Here is a 14,256-nt window from a genome sequence, read left to right on the forward strand (position 1 = left end):
TGCTTCGCAACTTACTCATTAACGCGTGAAAGTAGTACAGTTTCATGTAACATGAGCTGAAGCGTATCTCAGAAGATATTTTGGCATAGAATAGTTTTATTAAACCAACATTTACATACTATTAAAAATTATCTGGTATTTATTATAACTAATAGTATTTTGACGAGCAAGTTTTTTAAAATCTTATTTAAAAATAGAAAATTTATATATAAAAGTATTAAAAAAACAATATATATATAGGTAATATTATATTTCTTTGGTGTGTTTCGCTTATAATTCAAATTATAGAATTATTATTTCTTTATTATAGAAATTAAAATTATGATATTAATTTTATTTAACTTTTATCTCTCATCATTGAGTAACATATTGTAAGATATATTGTAATTTTTGAGAAAACAGTCTTGATGATATTTAAAATGGAGACGAAATTATGAACTGGACACAGAAGAGAGAGAGAGAGAGAGAGAGAGAGAGAAGCGTGCGAAAAAAGAGAAACATGTTTATTTTCGATTTAGCCAGTTATTGTGCAGATTTAACAGTTTTATGCATTCTGATCGTACAAACTGATCGAATCGATGTTGCCGCAAATTAACTAACAAAATATTCCTTTGTTATAGTAACGAAGACATGAACACTAATTTTTCTAGCCATATGTGTGCTTTATCTATATTATCTTTATCTATCAAAATTATATATATAATAGAATAAATGTAAAAAAAGTTATATATATAATAACTACATAAAAATAGTTAAATAATTGAATAAACAAATTAAATTACGTTTGTTTAAAGAAAGTGTAAATAATAAATTAATTTGTAAATTTCTTTGCAATTATATAATAGCTGAATTCCTTGTAATTATAATTGAGTCGAAAAATATTTAAACATTTAATCAAGAAAAATAATTAAACATTTGAGATGTGAAATTTGTGTTTTAAAAGAGGAAAAAAGCTATAATGAACTTTGTATCGATATAATTAGTTCATTCTTATAAAGACAAAATATAATATATAGAATACATGATATAAAATTCGCGAATTTTTTATTTTTTTTATTTATTTATTATTTTTTATACTGCATTTATTATAAATTGGTTTCTTTTATTTTTGTCTGCTGCTTCTATTTTATCTTATATTTTATTGCATCCCGGCACTAACATGAGGTTCAACGATTATTCGCAAGTAGTCAATGGCCGACTTTACACCGGCACAACGTAGTTCATACCAGGCGGAGTTTAATATCGCCCAGCTGCTTTGCTTGCGGCGATGTTGTCACTTCTGCAGGCGCTCCTCCCCAGCTGGCAAGTATCTTAATCTTTAATTATCGCCCCTCGCCGTTCTTAATTACGGCGTAATTGTAGCTAGATAGCGATATTATAGTGTCTCGCGGAAAAAGTTTGACATCGAACCGCCGTCGGCGTGAACGATGTCAATTCCAAGACGTTCAATTATCAGAAGCCAATAATCAGATTGATATCAGATGAATATACAGAATAGGATTGAGAAGAAGATAGGATATGAGTAGAAAGAAAAATGAGGCTAAACGAGCCTCGCCTATTTCCTGCAATGTATTTCACGCAAAGCGATCGCAGGACAATCCCAGAGACATTTAAATTTTTAATAACGCTTCATCGTTTCCTGGCAATATCACATTCCAAGAAGCTCGAGAGAATGTCGTTCTTTATGTATAAATAATTCTAATTTAACAAAAGCATGAACAACACTAGAATTTGACTATTGATTGCAATCTTTTTTACGCAATATTGATTATCAATCGACAAATTATATGTACGTTTACAAACTTTAAAATTACAAAATCTAATATATAGAATTTAAATATGAAGATTTAATATAATTACGTTCAATCCTTTTTCTTTTTTTTTGTAATCAATAATAATGTTTCCAATGAACTGATAGAATCATCGATGACTAACATGAGATTTGAGAAAGGGTAAAGCCTACATCGCCGAGTGCGCCGCATGATTATACATCTTCCGGTAAAGACAAGCGACGATTATCCCCTGGCGCGAACGTAATTACGACCGGGCGTGAGGGATACGGGGGTGGCAGCTTACATGTAAATTGCTGCTTAGAGCGTCGATCGCGCCCAACTCTCTATCGCAGCAGCTAGATTAGAAAAAGCAAGCAACCTCTTACACGCTTGACTAGCCACGAGATTGTGCCACCGTGGAGAAAGGGGTCTGAAGGATGGAGAAGAGGAAAGGCAGGAGAAAGGGGGACTGGATGGTTCGCAAGCGTAAAAGAGGATGCAACGAAAGGCCGAGCTTGGAGGTAAATAAAGTGAACAAAGAAAGGGGGAGCGACAAAGAAAGTAAGAGGATAGGATCAGAGAAAAAGAGTGAGTGAGAACAGAGGATGATACTAAAGACGCTAATTCGGTGCGGGGCCGATAATCAAGCGGAATAACGACGGATCTCGCAGCCAGTCCACTTAATCTCGCACATCTATATCGAAATAAGGAGAGATAACAGAGAGAGAGAGAGAGAGAGAGAGAGAGAGAGAGAGAGAGAGAGAAAGATAGAAAGAAGCGAAGGGAGAAAGAGAGGGGCGAAGATGCATGCGATCTGCACAAATTTTCATAATTAGTATCCTGTCGAGCATAAAATACTACGCATGAAATATAATCAGGGCAAATATGTTAAATGAATACAATTAAGTTTTGCACTCAAAGTTTTATAGCTTTCTTTTCTTTTTTTAATAATTAAACATAAATTATATTATTATTAAATAAGCAACGGAGAGATCATAAATTAGAAAATAAAGTTTTTTAGCATAAAAATTATGGTGTCTTTTTAAAAAGAAATGTTAATCTTTTTTCTCTCCAAGCATAAAATAAAATAAAAAATATTATAATAAAAATATACAAAATATACACAATAATAATTATTTAAAAATATGTAAAATAATTTAATTTTAATAATAATTTTATATAAAAAAATCTTATTCTCACGTATACTTTCGTGAAAAAAAATCCGGCAATTATGATTATAATGACATTTCATGAACAGGATAAATTTAGTCTCGACTATCAAGATTGACGACTGTTTTACAAAGAAACGCATAGCCCTAGTAATAAGAACGTACGAGGACATTGCCATTGGCATGGAATATCCGGTGAAAAGATCGGTGGAAAAATATCGGACCTCCTTGTATAACCATAGCCAATGAACTCGCAGCGATTCGTCTGTGCGTATAGGCAGGAGAATCCTATCTACGCAGCATACATCTACTTTCGTTTACGTATTTTCCTTTCCTGCCTGCGAGGCAGGGGATTGAGAGCGTCGTGAAAGGAATCGGTGAAGAGAGCGGAGAGGCCGACGACGACGACGAATCGCGCATCTCGCGTTCGATGCGAAATGCAGCAACGCTGAATTCAGTCGGACTGATTGATTTCATGGGAAAAATTCCGCGCCAATATGAGTATATCTCCTCTTCGCCGGAAAGAGGAGCAAAAGGAAGAAGAGGTCGAGCTTGTTCGCGCAACGGCGCGAGATTTCATCGATTTATCCTTATAATTGTATAAAATCAAATTCTGTGTGGATTGAATTGTTTTCAATTAACTGAAATTTATTTTAAATAAATTCTTTTTTTCCGCGCATAAGAAACGATATGTGACTCTTTGTCGTTATCAAATAAGTCTTCCTTTTTTTTTTGTCAACAGTAGACAATTTTGAAATTCTTTAGCTTTTAATAAGTATTAACGCATAATTGCATAATCAGAAAAATATTAATACGTAAATGCCGTACGTGCGCGAAATAAAAGAGCTAATAAAAATGCGGATTTTGTCTCAATGATTTCTTAATACCCAGTAATCCCGATTTGCATGAAAGAATTTTTCTCCACATGCTTACAATTAATTCAATCAAAGACCGACTGGTGGTCTTTCTTCCTTCAAAGTAGTCCAATTGTTAAACAATCGTTTTTTCCAATCACAACGAGTTTTACCAAATTATATCAATCTATACATTATGCAATTGAAAAAATATTTTTTATCAGTATTTTAAAATTTTTCTATATCAGTATATATTAAATTTTGTTTCAATTTTTTTTATATTACATATTATAGAATTCTCCTTTCATACTATTGAAAATTTTAACCGCAATTTATATTATATTAAAAATATTTTAAAAAATAAAAAATTTATTATGTGTTTTACTAAATTTTCTTTGCGATATTAAGAAATACAAAAGTAAAAAATGTTATTATATTTGAAGTATTTAATTTTTTTGTTAAATTTCTCATCGCATGTAGATATCGGACAAACAATAATCGTTTCATGAGTAACAATTATATTATTATTTTAATAATATTTAAAATAGAGAGAGAAATGTGAAAAAAAACTAACGACAATTTCATCTTCCATCATACAATAGTTGAAAACAGTAAACTCCAAAAATATATCGACCGCATGCAATATCTGCAACGATGGCTTTAAAAGCGAACGAAATCGCCGGCACTAACACTTAATCCTGTAAAAAATTAAATTCCCTTCTAATGGGCAATGGCAAGCTTCACGGAAAACAACTGGTGATAAAATTAAAGACAAAGCCTCAAACGACTATAAAATTTTATTTTATTCCAGCTGTTTCGTCTCCTTCTAAGCCTTGCTTCTAACGCATCTTTAATGTCCATCTTTTCTATATATAAAATTCATAGAAATCACATGCATAACTAATCGTAAATGATAATAATTAAATGTAAATTATAGGTTTCTTTAAAAGAAGGCTTAAATATATATAATGCATAATATGTAAGCAGTTACTCCTTTCTATTTGATTTCATAATTTATAACGAAATACAGCAATTTATAGCAAACGACAATTAACCCGTCAACAGAGATATCTTTTTCCATTAGGATAAAAATAATTACTGTGCCATTTAGTAAGAGGAATGAGAAATTAAATTTAATTTCAATTTGCCGTGAGATTATTCGTTGGTAATTTTCCTGCAGATTGCATAATCTTAAAGTCTCTTTCTACTCTGATACAACTTCATCACGTTCCACAAGTATGTACTTTGCATGTACGGTATAGAGATATTCGGTCGATTTTAAATTCTTAACGCCAGAATTCTCTCGTTAAGAGATACCGAAAGGAATCGTCGAGCTCAAATCCTGCTTCTGCGACGAGAATGAAAACGAGAGACAATTCTCTTTACGTATAGGAAAGCAATTGCGGCCGAAATTGAAATAGAATGCCACAAAAAGACGAGGCGCGTACCATAACAACGCGCGTATTCGATCGTTCAATAGAATAAAGCAAGATTTCCGGAGAACCGTATGTACGTCGTTAAGGTGTGTTAAGGAGTTTCGCATTAGCACGTTCACCCTCGCGCAATTCAATCCCGTCCCTACCGACGACAAAATCACGTCCATGCGACGCGCGTGCACGCGAAGATGATCGCGCGGATTGTGGTCGTTGCATAGATCGCTGCATCCCCATCCTCTTTGCCCCATTTCCTTCCTTTCTCACCGTCGCGATTGCTAGCCAACATCTACGTGAAGCCGGGATCGCATTCACGTAAATACCCAGTCTGATATAACGCGTGCGCATAAAGGAAAGCATATATATATGAGAGAGCAAGAATTGAGAGAGAGAAAGAGAGAGAGAGAGGGGCTGGGTAATAGCGAGGAACCATCCGGCAGAAAATCTCTTCCGCTGAATTTAGTTTGAGAAGAAGGACGAAGAAAAGAGGAGGGAGGAAGAGCGTAATATAATGGATATATGCGAGCTATCACGCAATGCATACTAAGCTCCTCTGACCCATTCGTGAGTTGCCGTGATCTTTGCCATCGCTTTTTCCCAGCTTCTTCTCCCGCCTCCGGTTAAGTCGACAGACAGCTGTTAAGCCGCCGAGTCGGATTGTCTTTCGGTTTTGTCGGGATCATCTTCGTGAGACACGTCGGGACTAAGGACTTCTCCTTCTCGTTCTCGCGAAGCTTCAGCTTTCTCTGATCCGAATAATCGCTGCGAAATCGCGGAGTTCTTCGATATAATTTCGAGAAGAAGAGATTGTGTCCCCGAATAATAAGTCGCAACTTTTAATGAAACACATTGACATTTTATTAATCTTTAGTATCCATAAAACAACACACTATGCGCATTCAACGAGAAATTATTCATTCGTTTATAGTATTCGCAATTTTTTGTAATCATTAAAATGTATTTTCTGTATTTGCATCGGGAAAATTTTTTAAAAATCAGAGTTAATCTAAAATCTCTACACCCATATTTTTTATACAACATGATAATATATAATAATCGAAATAAAAAAATACTTGCCTGAATCGTGATACAAGTCAATCGTGAATCAAGTTTAAATGAAAATTTCATATCTTTTATCTCGAACTTATATAGTTGAAACTGTAATAATATATAAACCGCGAATTATTGTATCTATTATTTATATAATATTGATACTAATCAATACGCGCGATTAATTCTGATAGCGGAAAATAGCGAAAAATCACTATTGAATCGCACGAATTGACATGGTCAGCAGACTCGAATACGCATATATAATTTGTCAAATTGTCATTTGCGTATCGTCGCGTTACTCAGACTCACTCTTTTGTCCATCGTTCGCGGTGTCTATTGAGCGTTTCGAGCAATGGTATCATTATCGCTCGTATCCAATTTCGCGATCCAACCGAAACGATGGATCATTAAGCATGAATTGGACCATCGAGCCATAAGCAATTACCTGCGTCACCCGTTAGGCACAATGGTCAATTGGATAGAAATAGATTTGAAAATATTTATTCCAGCAAGAAAATAAACATTTTACAATCATTGCTAATTTTTAGAAATTTACATAAGAAGAATCATCTTGCGAAAGAATGTATTTCTAAAAAATGAAGTTAAATGTTTCAGCAAAAATAAAATATCGTTTGTCAGAAGACGAAAAATATAATAATTAACCCGCAACAAACGAAATAGGGTAAGATAAGCGCGAGATCAACGTTCACGTAATCTACATAAAGGAATACATATTAATTAAAAAGCCATGAAAAAAAGAAGCGTTCTTGCGCGTATAAGTTAACCGCGAGAACTAAATTAAATAATTACTCGCGTTATCGTCGTGAATAATTTATGTGCGAATAATCCGCGAGCTAAAACCGTATTTATGCTCGTGATAACATCAGTAAGTAAATATTCATGAATCTTTGAAGTATTCAAAACTAAAACAGAACATTATTAATGTTAACGCTAGTCACTCATAACCGTCTTTGAGAAGGAAGAGTAAATCACTATTCTATCTCATTATCACTCTTAAATTCTTCTTAAAGTTTAATCACAAAGTAACACAAAGTTTTGCCTGTTAATTTAAAGGTAAATTATCTTTGCACTATCTCTTTTTATTATAATTTTAAAACTCGATAGACAATTTCTATAAATTAGATAGATTATGCTAGAATTTTATTTAAGCTAAACATTAATTTACTCATGTTATACGCATTAAGTAGATTAATAATCTATTATTTATATGATTATTCTTTCGTTTTAATTAAATTGCTGTAACACATTTGCAACTGGCCCTTGTCGAAAGAAATATAAATAATACCGTATGCTTCTCTAAAATTATTATCTCGAAATGTAAAATAAAATATTTTACATTTTATTGTACGTCTCGAAATCTCGCGTACCTCGTGACGCGAGCCACACAAAACGTTCGATATCGTTCGCGAATTCCGTCAAATCCCATCGATAAATTCACGCGACACACCGGAAAGTTGTAAATTCGATAAATGCCCCACGCTCGCGCACGCACGCCTGCCAAAGCCGCGCTCGCGGCTCGGTTACCCAGTTCATTCGCAAAAATTAACGCTTAAACCCGGACGGATAAAACGCCACTGAACGACCATTGATCCCTCGTAAGCTCTCCGGTCGTGCTCCCCGATATCTGGCGCGGAATCGCGCGTGTATGCGGCGAGATTACACGTACGTGCTCGCCACTTGGACGGAATGGATCCCGGCACGGTGGACAATGTATAGGGTGATCGCGAAAAAGAACCGAAAAATGTAGAAAGTGCAATATTCATGAAAATAGATAAAAAAAATGATTAGAGGTCGGTGAATTAATTTTGCTAGAAATATACGAAATTTCTATTTCGCGAAAGATAATTAGATATAAGCTACGATGAACAATCACACTTTCACTTCGGCATTTCTTTATACGCTTAACAATTTTAATAACAGATTAAATCATTTTAATCAATCTCAGCTTACTTTATATTATCTAGAATTTATTGATTCTTAAAAATGAATTTTTAATTAGATTTCTAAAATGATTTTATTTGAATGTATGTTAGCTCGGCTATTTTTATAAATTCCATGTGTTATTCTGTATTTGTGAATCTCTTTTTTTTACATTACCCTATATATGCGAGATATCGGCAGTTTCCGTGTTTCCTCTCTTTTCGAACCCTAACTCCCGTACAGTCGGCGTATGTTCTCGTTATCGGCGCAATATTTCAGTTAGCGAGTGAAACGAAAGCGTTCCTGTAGGTGCAAAGCGAAAATCGAGCGCAATCATATAAATTTCACCACCATAAAGAAAGATTCGTTTGTGCGCGCTTAACGGTTTTAAATTGCCGTTAGTAGGGATTGCGGTGAAGGTATGTTGTCGTTGGCGGCGTTATCAGAACAGTTATTGGTAGTTATCATCAAACGCGAAAAAGGGCTATAGAAAAGATCCGTTTAGTGGTTTTAGATGGAAGCTCTCTGTGAGAGATAAATTAAATTTGAAGGTAGAAATTTAATAATTTCATCGACAATATCGCGCGTTATTATTGATGGCGTTATCAAAACACAATAATGACACATTTCCTGTTAAACCTTTTAATGAAAGAGAGAAAATCTTTATTTAGAGTTTATAATCGCGTGTTATGTCATTAATAAACGTAATATAACATCATATGGATTGTGATGAATGGATTGTGAGATCGATTCGAGAATCTCGGACGGATTGCAGTTTCACCATAGTATCTTTGTGGATAACAAGGAACAAAGAGATAATACTCAGATTGGAAATGTCCTACTGATATCTATTGTAACGCGGTACAATAGATTATTAGCAAAAAATGCGAGAAGTTATCAGTATCGAGGCAAGAGAAATAAGTGATTGTTCCATGGCTCGATAATAAGACGGAACGTGCGATTGGCAAGGGATTTAATGCGAAAGAAATTCTCCGATCAAAAGAATGTCGGTCGATATTATCTGTTCTTAATGTCGCGGGAAAACGCTCTGAATTTAGCGCGCCTGTATTCACGCTTTTCCTCTTTCTCAATCTCTCTATCTCTTTTTTTTTTATTCCGTTGTTCCGGATGCTCGATGTAGCCTACGCATAATTAAAGTCGTCGCGAACTTAGATTGGCGAGAATTGCGCATCCAGTCTTTGGCGAGATGCGCGAGGAAATTGGTGTTCGCAGCACAAGAAACTTTAGCGGGCTCTTTAATTGGGAGAGACGCTGTGTAAGATGCCGGAAATGGAAATCGACCTTGGGCCGCGCGGATATGCTTAAAATTTCGTTAAAACGCGCTGAAAGGAAAAGCGCATCGCGCTGGAATTCATTTCTCGATCATTTAAAGATAACGTCATTCTCTTCCGCTCAAAAATATAGACGGATTAACGAAGATCGATCGGACACTGCGGACTCTTAGAAATATCCATATTTTTACATGCCAAGCACTTTATCACACACACAAAAACATCTATATTTTATTTCTAATTCAATTTTTGAATAAAAATAGATAAAGTATTTTAGAAAATTTACATCAATTAAAAATTAAAATTTTTAATTAAAACATATATATTTTATATTCTATGTTATTCTAAGTTATGATTTGTATAATTTATTAAATATATAATTTATTTTGTTAATTAATAATTGATCTTTATGATATAAAATCAGTTTTTATATAAAATGATCTAAAATCGCGTCCAACATTTCAACTGAATCCTGGGTGAATGAATAGTCGCCTAGGAACACTTTCCCAAAGGATATTTAATGAGCTCTTTTCGCAGCATTCCGACTTGAATGGTTCCGGAGAAAGTCGACGATGGGATTCGCGCGCTTTCGTTTAGATATAATAATTGAGCGAACGTGACGGGAATATCCTCTTTCGGACGCATTGCGCAGAGAACAATTTCCGCGAATGAGAACTTTTTAGCGAGACATTTTAACGGGAGGGGTGAATACGATTCGCCGATAGGAAGAACGAGAGGACGAGTGGAAAGCCGCAGGGGTAACTTTCACGGAGGTAGAAGTAGCAGTAGGAGGGAATGTCGCACCTACGACTTTTAGAATCGTAAAATTTGAAATTGCCCCAGGAGCCATTTGCATGCCGCGTTTTGAGGGGACGGTTTGCCGCAAATTTATTCGTCTTCTCTCGTTTCCTGCCTCGTTTTCTACTCGCCGAGTATTCCTTTCCCTGCTTTCGATCTTCGGTGTGTGAATAGAATTAGTTCGGTACTTTTAGACGGAAATAACGCTGAATTCGAAATCTATCAGTAAGTAGATGACAGATTGATTATCAGATTCATGGGTAGAAAAAATTCGTGTCACCTATATTTTCACCGCACAAGAAATAATATATGTTTGCATTATATATAAATGTGTATATGTGTGTGTGTGTGTAAATTTGTATAATATATATATGATAAAAATCTGTATACATTATATATTAAATTTTATTATATATAAATATATACATTATACATTTATATATAAATATATAAAATATATAAGAAATATAAAAATCTACGCAATAAAAATGTTTATAAATTGATGTATATATGAGTAAACTTTCTAAATAAGCATTTTGTTTCAATTTTATCTCAATTTGACACATATAAGATTTTCGTCACAATTTAACAAGAAAATATGATGTTCCTACATTGTAAGTACCGCATATATGTGTCATACGCAGGATCAAAGGAAACTTTTCATATATGTAGACGTGCTCAAAAATGTTACCTTGTCGTACACTAAAATTCTACCAATAAAGAAAAGAAGAAAAAGGAAGAGATAAAAAAGTGCAAATTTTTTCTAAATAAATTCTAGCTAAATATAAAAAAAATTTATTGCGTTATATTTAATATATAAAATTTATTATGTTCCTGTTTTAATATTAGGGAGAATCATTTTTATTCATGAAAAATATATTTATATATAATTAAAAAATTTTTATTTACGTATCGCAGAAATTTCCATTTTAATCCATCAAATTAAATTTCTGTACGAGCTCCAATATCGCGCCGCTATTATAAGCTATTTGAACGCACAACGTTTGAGCTTTATATGCGCGCATTACACGGCCTAATTCTAACGTTTATCAGGATTAACACTAAACACAACGTAATAGCGCGCCATTCCACTGTGTTAGATGTATATGACTGCGACTACGCGATGGTGGCATGGGACGTTAAGTGGAAATTGTTCCACGAGCAACGAGCTCTCCGTCGTCAAAGCCGCGATCCGCGAAATCCGTCGCTCAGAACTTCGCTCGTTTTCCTTACGACACACTGAACGTTGAATTACTTTCCAAACGGAAAGACGTCATCTTTGGTCTATATTTCGCTTTACGCAAAAAGAAAAGGAGAGAGAGAGAGAGAGAGGAAGGTAGGAAAGCAGAGGGAGGGAGCGAAAACGAGAAAGAGAACAATCGTTTCCCGAGAGCGAGAAACAAGAAAGCGGGTCACATCGATCGAGCGACATACGGAAACGGCGCGTAGATATGCGAGAATCGACAATATTACGTATCGCGCCTTCGGCTGTTTGCTTATCTATAGAGCCGATCAGCGAACGCGGGTGGTAGCAATCGTCTGAAAAGCCGATAGGAAGTTGCTACTATCAGCGACAACGAGAACCGCCCATCGACTATATGGTACGTGCTTTTATTGCCGTTAGATAACTCGTTTGACTTACTTGGAAGATCATTGCTGGCGATCGTGCTCGATTCCAACCTTTGCATTCGGACTACGACATGAGAGTATCAACTGCTTCTATCTCTTCCTGTAAAATTGATCTGAAATATCAATCATTAATAATTAGTTTCTAATATTTCTCTTTCCTCCTCTATTTTATTCTATATTATTAAAAATATATTAATATTTATCTCAGCATACATTAATCATTTCATTCTCTATATTATTACAAAAAATATTAATATTTATCTCGACATATATTAATAATTAAATATCTTATACGCTGTTTGAATCAATCTATAGATATGCGATAATATAGCAAAGTAATCTGACTACATGATTGGTGGTTTCTACTTAAAGTGGAATACGCTATAAGGATCGACCGCAATCGCAATGTCTGTCTAGAGAATGATTTATACTACTGCGGTCAACTTAATCCTGGGGCTTATTCCCTATAGTGTCAATGAACTCGAAAAGGAGTCTCTCGCGAGCGCGACGAGGGAAGATGGAAGACGTATCTTTTTCTATAAGTTGAACGCATCTCGGAATATCTAAATTCGTTACCGTTTGTTTCGCAAAGTTTAATTGAATAAGAGACGCAAGACGGAGAGCTTACCGTAAATCCAAAAGACAATGGCAAGGTAGGATATTAATACGGGATATACCGCGCGGGGAACAAAAAAGATAAAGATTGCGAAGTCAGGGAATTAATAAATGCCTATGCAAATTTATTTCTTCGCGAGTAAACCGCCTCGCGATTCGGTAATTAAATTTCCGAAGAAGCAAGGAGAAAAAAATTTACCTCGACCGAAAGACGTTCTTACTCGCGAAAACACTAACGAGAGTTCGGTGAAAAAGTCCCGGGCGTAAAACTCGCGCGCGATAAAATCGCGCACAATGATCTCGTGCGGATTTAGGAGCGCCGGATGTATTAATTCCGCGTGGCGGGTCTCGCGCTTCCGCGACCTGCGCAATTATCCGACCGAGCTCGACGTTTAAATTGCGAAAGTTGAGGGATACTCACGACCCAAGTTCATTACGATTTTTCACAAAACTCGCAATCAGGTAAATAACTCGATTTCGGCTGGCGCAAACTCTTATTGCTCGCCGCCATACGACGCGAGTTCTCTTTAGCGCACGGCTAACAGGATCGCGAGATGAGATTACGAATTTATCGATTCAGTAGTTCAAAAACCGGCGGGTGAAACACGTTCACGCGCTTTACAAGCTCGTCAAAGCTGTATGAAAAAAAAAGAAAAGAGGGGAAAAAGGTGCCATTTTTCTCTATCGAGGTTTAAATCAGGAAAATTTGCTTGAGCTCGAAATTATTTCTTTTGCACATTCGACTTTCGTATTCACGTTTGTATTCATTATATCGTGGCCGAGAGAATGTGTGATTAAAAAAAAATGTTTAAAAACGTCATTTCTATCTCCCAATATCTATTTTATGACGCGGGATCAATTTGGTCGAATGACACCGCCGACTCAATTTTCAGGAGTGACAAAACCATTCGTAGAAATTGAATATGTCGACAACGACACCGATTAAATTTGCAACTGAATTTTCTTCGCACACGCGCATATACCATACAAAAGGATCTATTAAAAATGGAATATCTAAATAATATTTCTCTGTCCTTCTTCAATACGTAATTCGATTCTCTTAGATATTTTGCTCCACTTTTCACTGGTAACCGAGAGACAACAATGGTGCTGGTTAAAAAGGTAGCAAAGTGACGTCACTTCCTGAATTCGCGGCATGCCGCGAGTCACTATGGATGTGGGAGGCGAGGGACAATGACGTTAGAATGAAGGGAGAAGACGAGGGAAGAGGCTGTCAGATACTAAAGCCGCGATAGCCAGCCCGACTCGCTGAACCTGTTACTCTATATATATGTGTGTGTGTGTGTGTGTGTGTTTTTGTTTGTGTGTGTGTGTGTGTGTGTGTGTATATATATATATATATATATATATATATATATATATATATATATATATATATGTATGTGTACATGTATGTATGTGTATCTATGTATGTATCGTCTCTCTCCGCGTACAATGTACCTGGTGCGCACAATGCGGACGATTGCGCGTGTGTCGCTCTCGTACGTTCGTATGAGCAACGTGAAACGTCGAGCAAACGGCACGCTCGAATCATATCTCGAACGGAAGGCGCGCAACGTGCATTGTTTCGTCCGAGCGGCAACGCCTGACGTCGCCGACGACATTTCCTTCGCACTTTACACTCGCGTACACACACACGCACACACACACATAACACGCACACACACACTTTCTCCCTC

General features: G+C 35.6%; 1 protein-coding gene across 2 annotated transcripts in view; it reads right to left on the bottom strand.

The window, feature by feature from the left end:
- The window catches only part of Scgdelta (sarcoglycan delta), a 294,591-nt gene that overhangs the window by 249,179 nt on the left and 31,156 nt on the right, over nucleotides 1-14,256 (bottom strand). For both annotated transcript variants that reach the window (XM_083084034.1, XM_083084042.1), the window contains exon 5: nucleotides 11,955-12,054. In XM_083084034.1, the coding sequence (XP_082940160.1) occupies nucleotides 11,955-11,966 (12 nt within the window). In that variant the 5' untranslated portion in view covers nucleotides 11,967-12,054. The remainder of the gene's footprint in view (nucleotides 1-11,954; nucleotides 12,055-14,256) is intronic.

The sequence above is a fragment of the Camponotus vicinus genome, unplaced genomic scaffold (genome assembly GCF_025532165.1).
Source record: "Camponotus vicinus isolate PSW18456_S1 unplaced genomic scaffold, iyCamVici1.0 SCAF_1, whole genome shotgun sequence".
Classification (NCBI taxonomy): Eukaryota; Metazoa; Arthropoda; class Insecta; order Hymenoptera; family Formicidae; genus Camponotus; species Camponotus vicinus.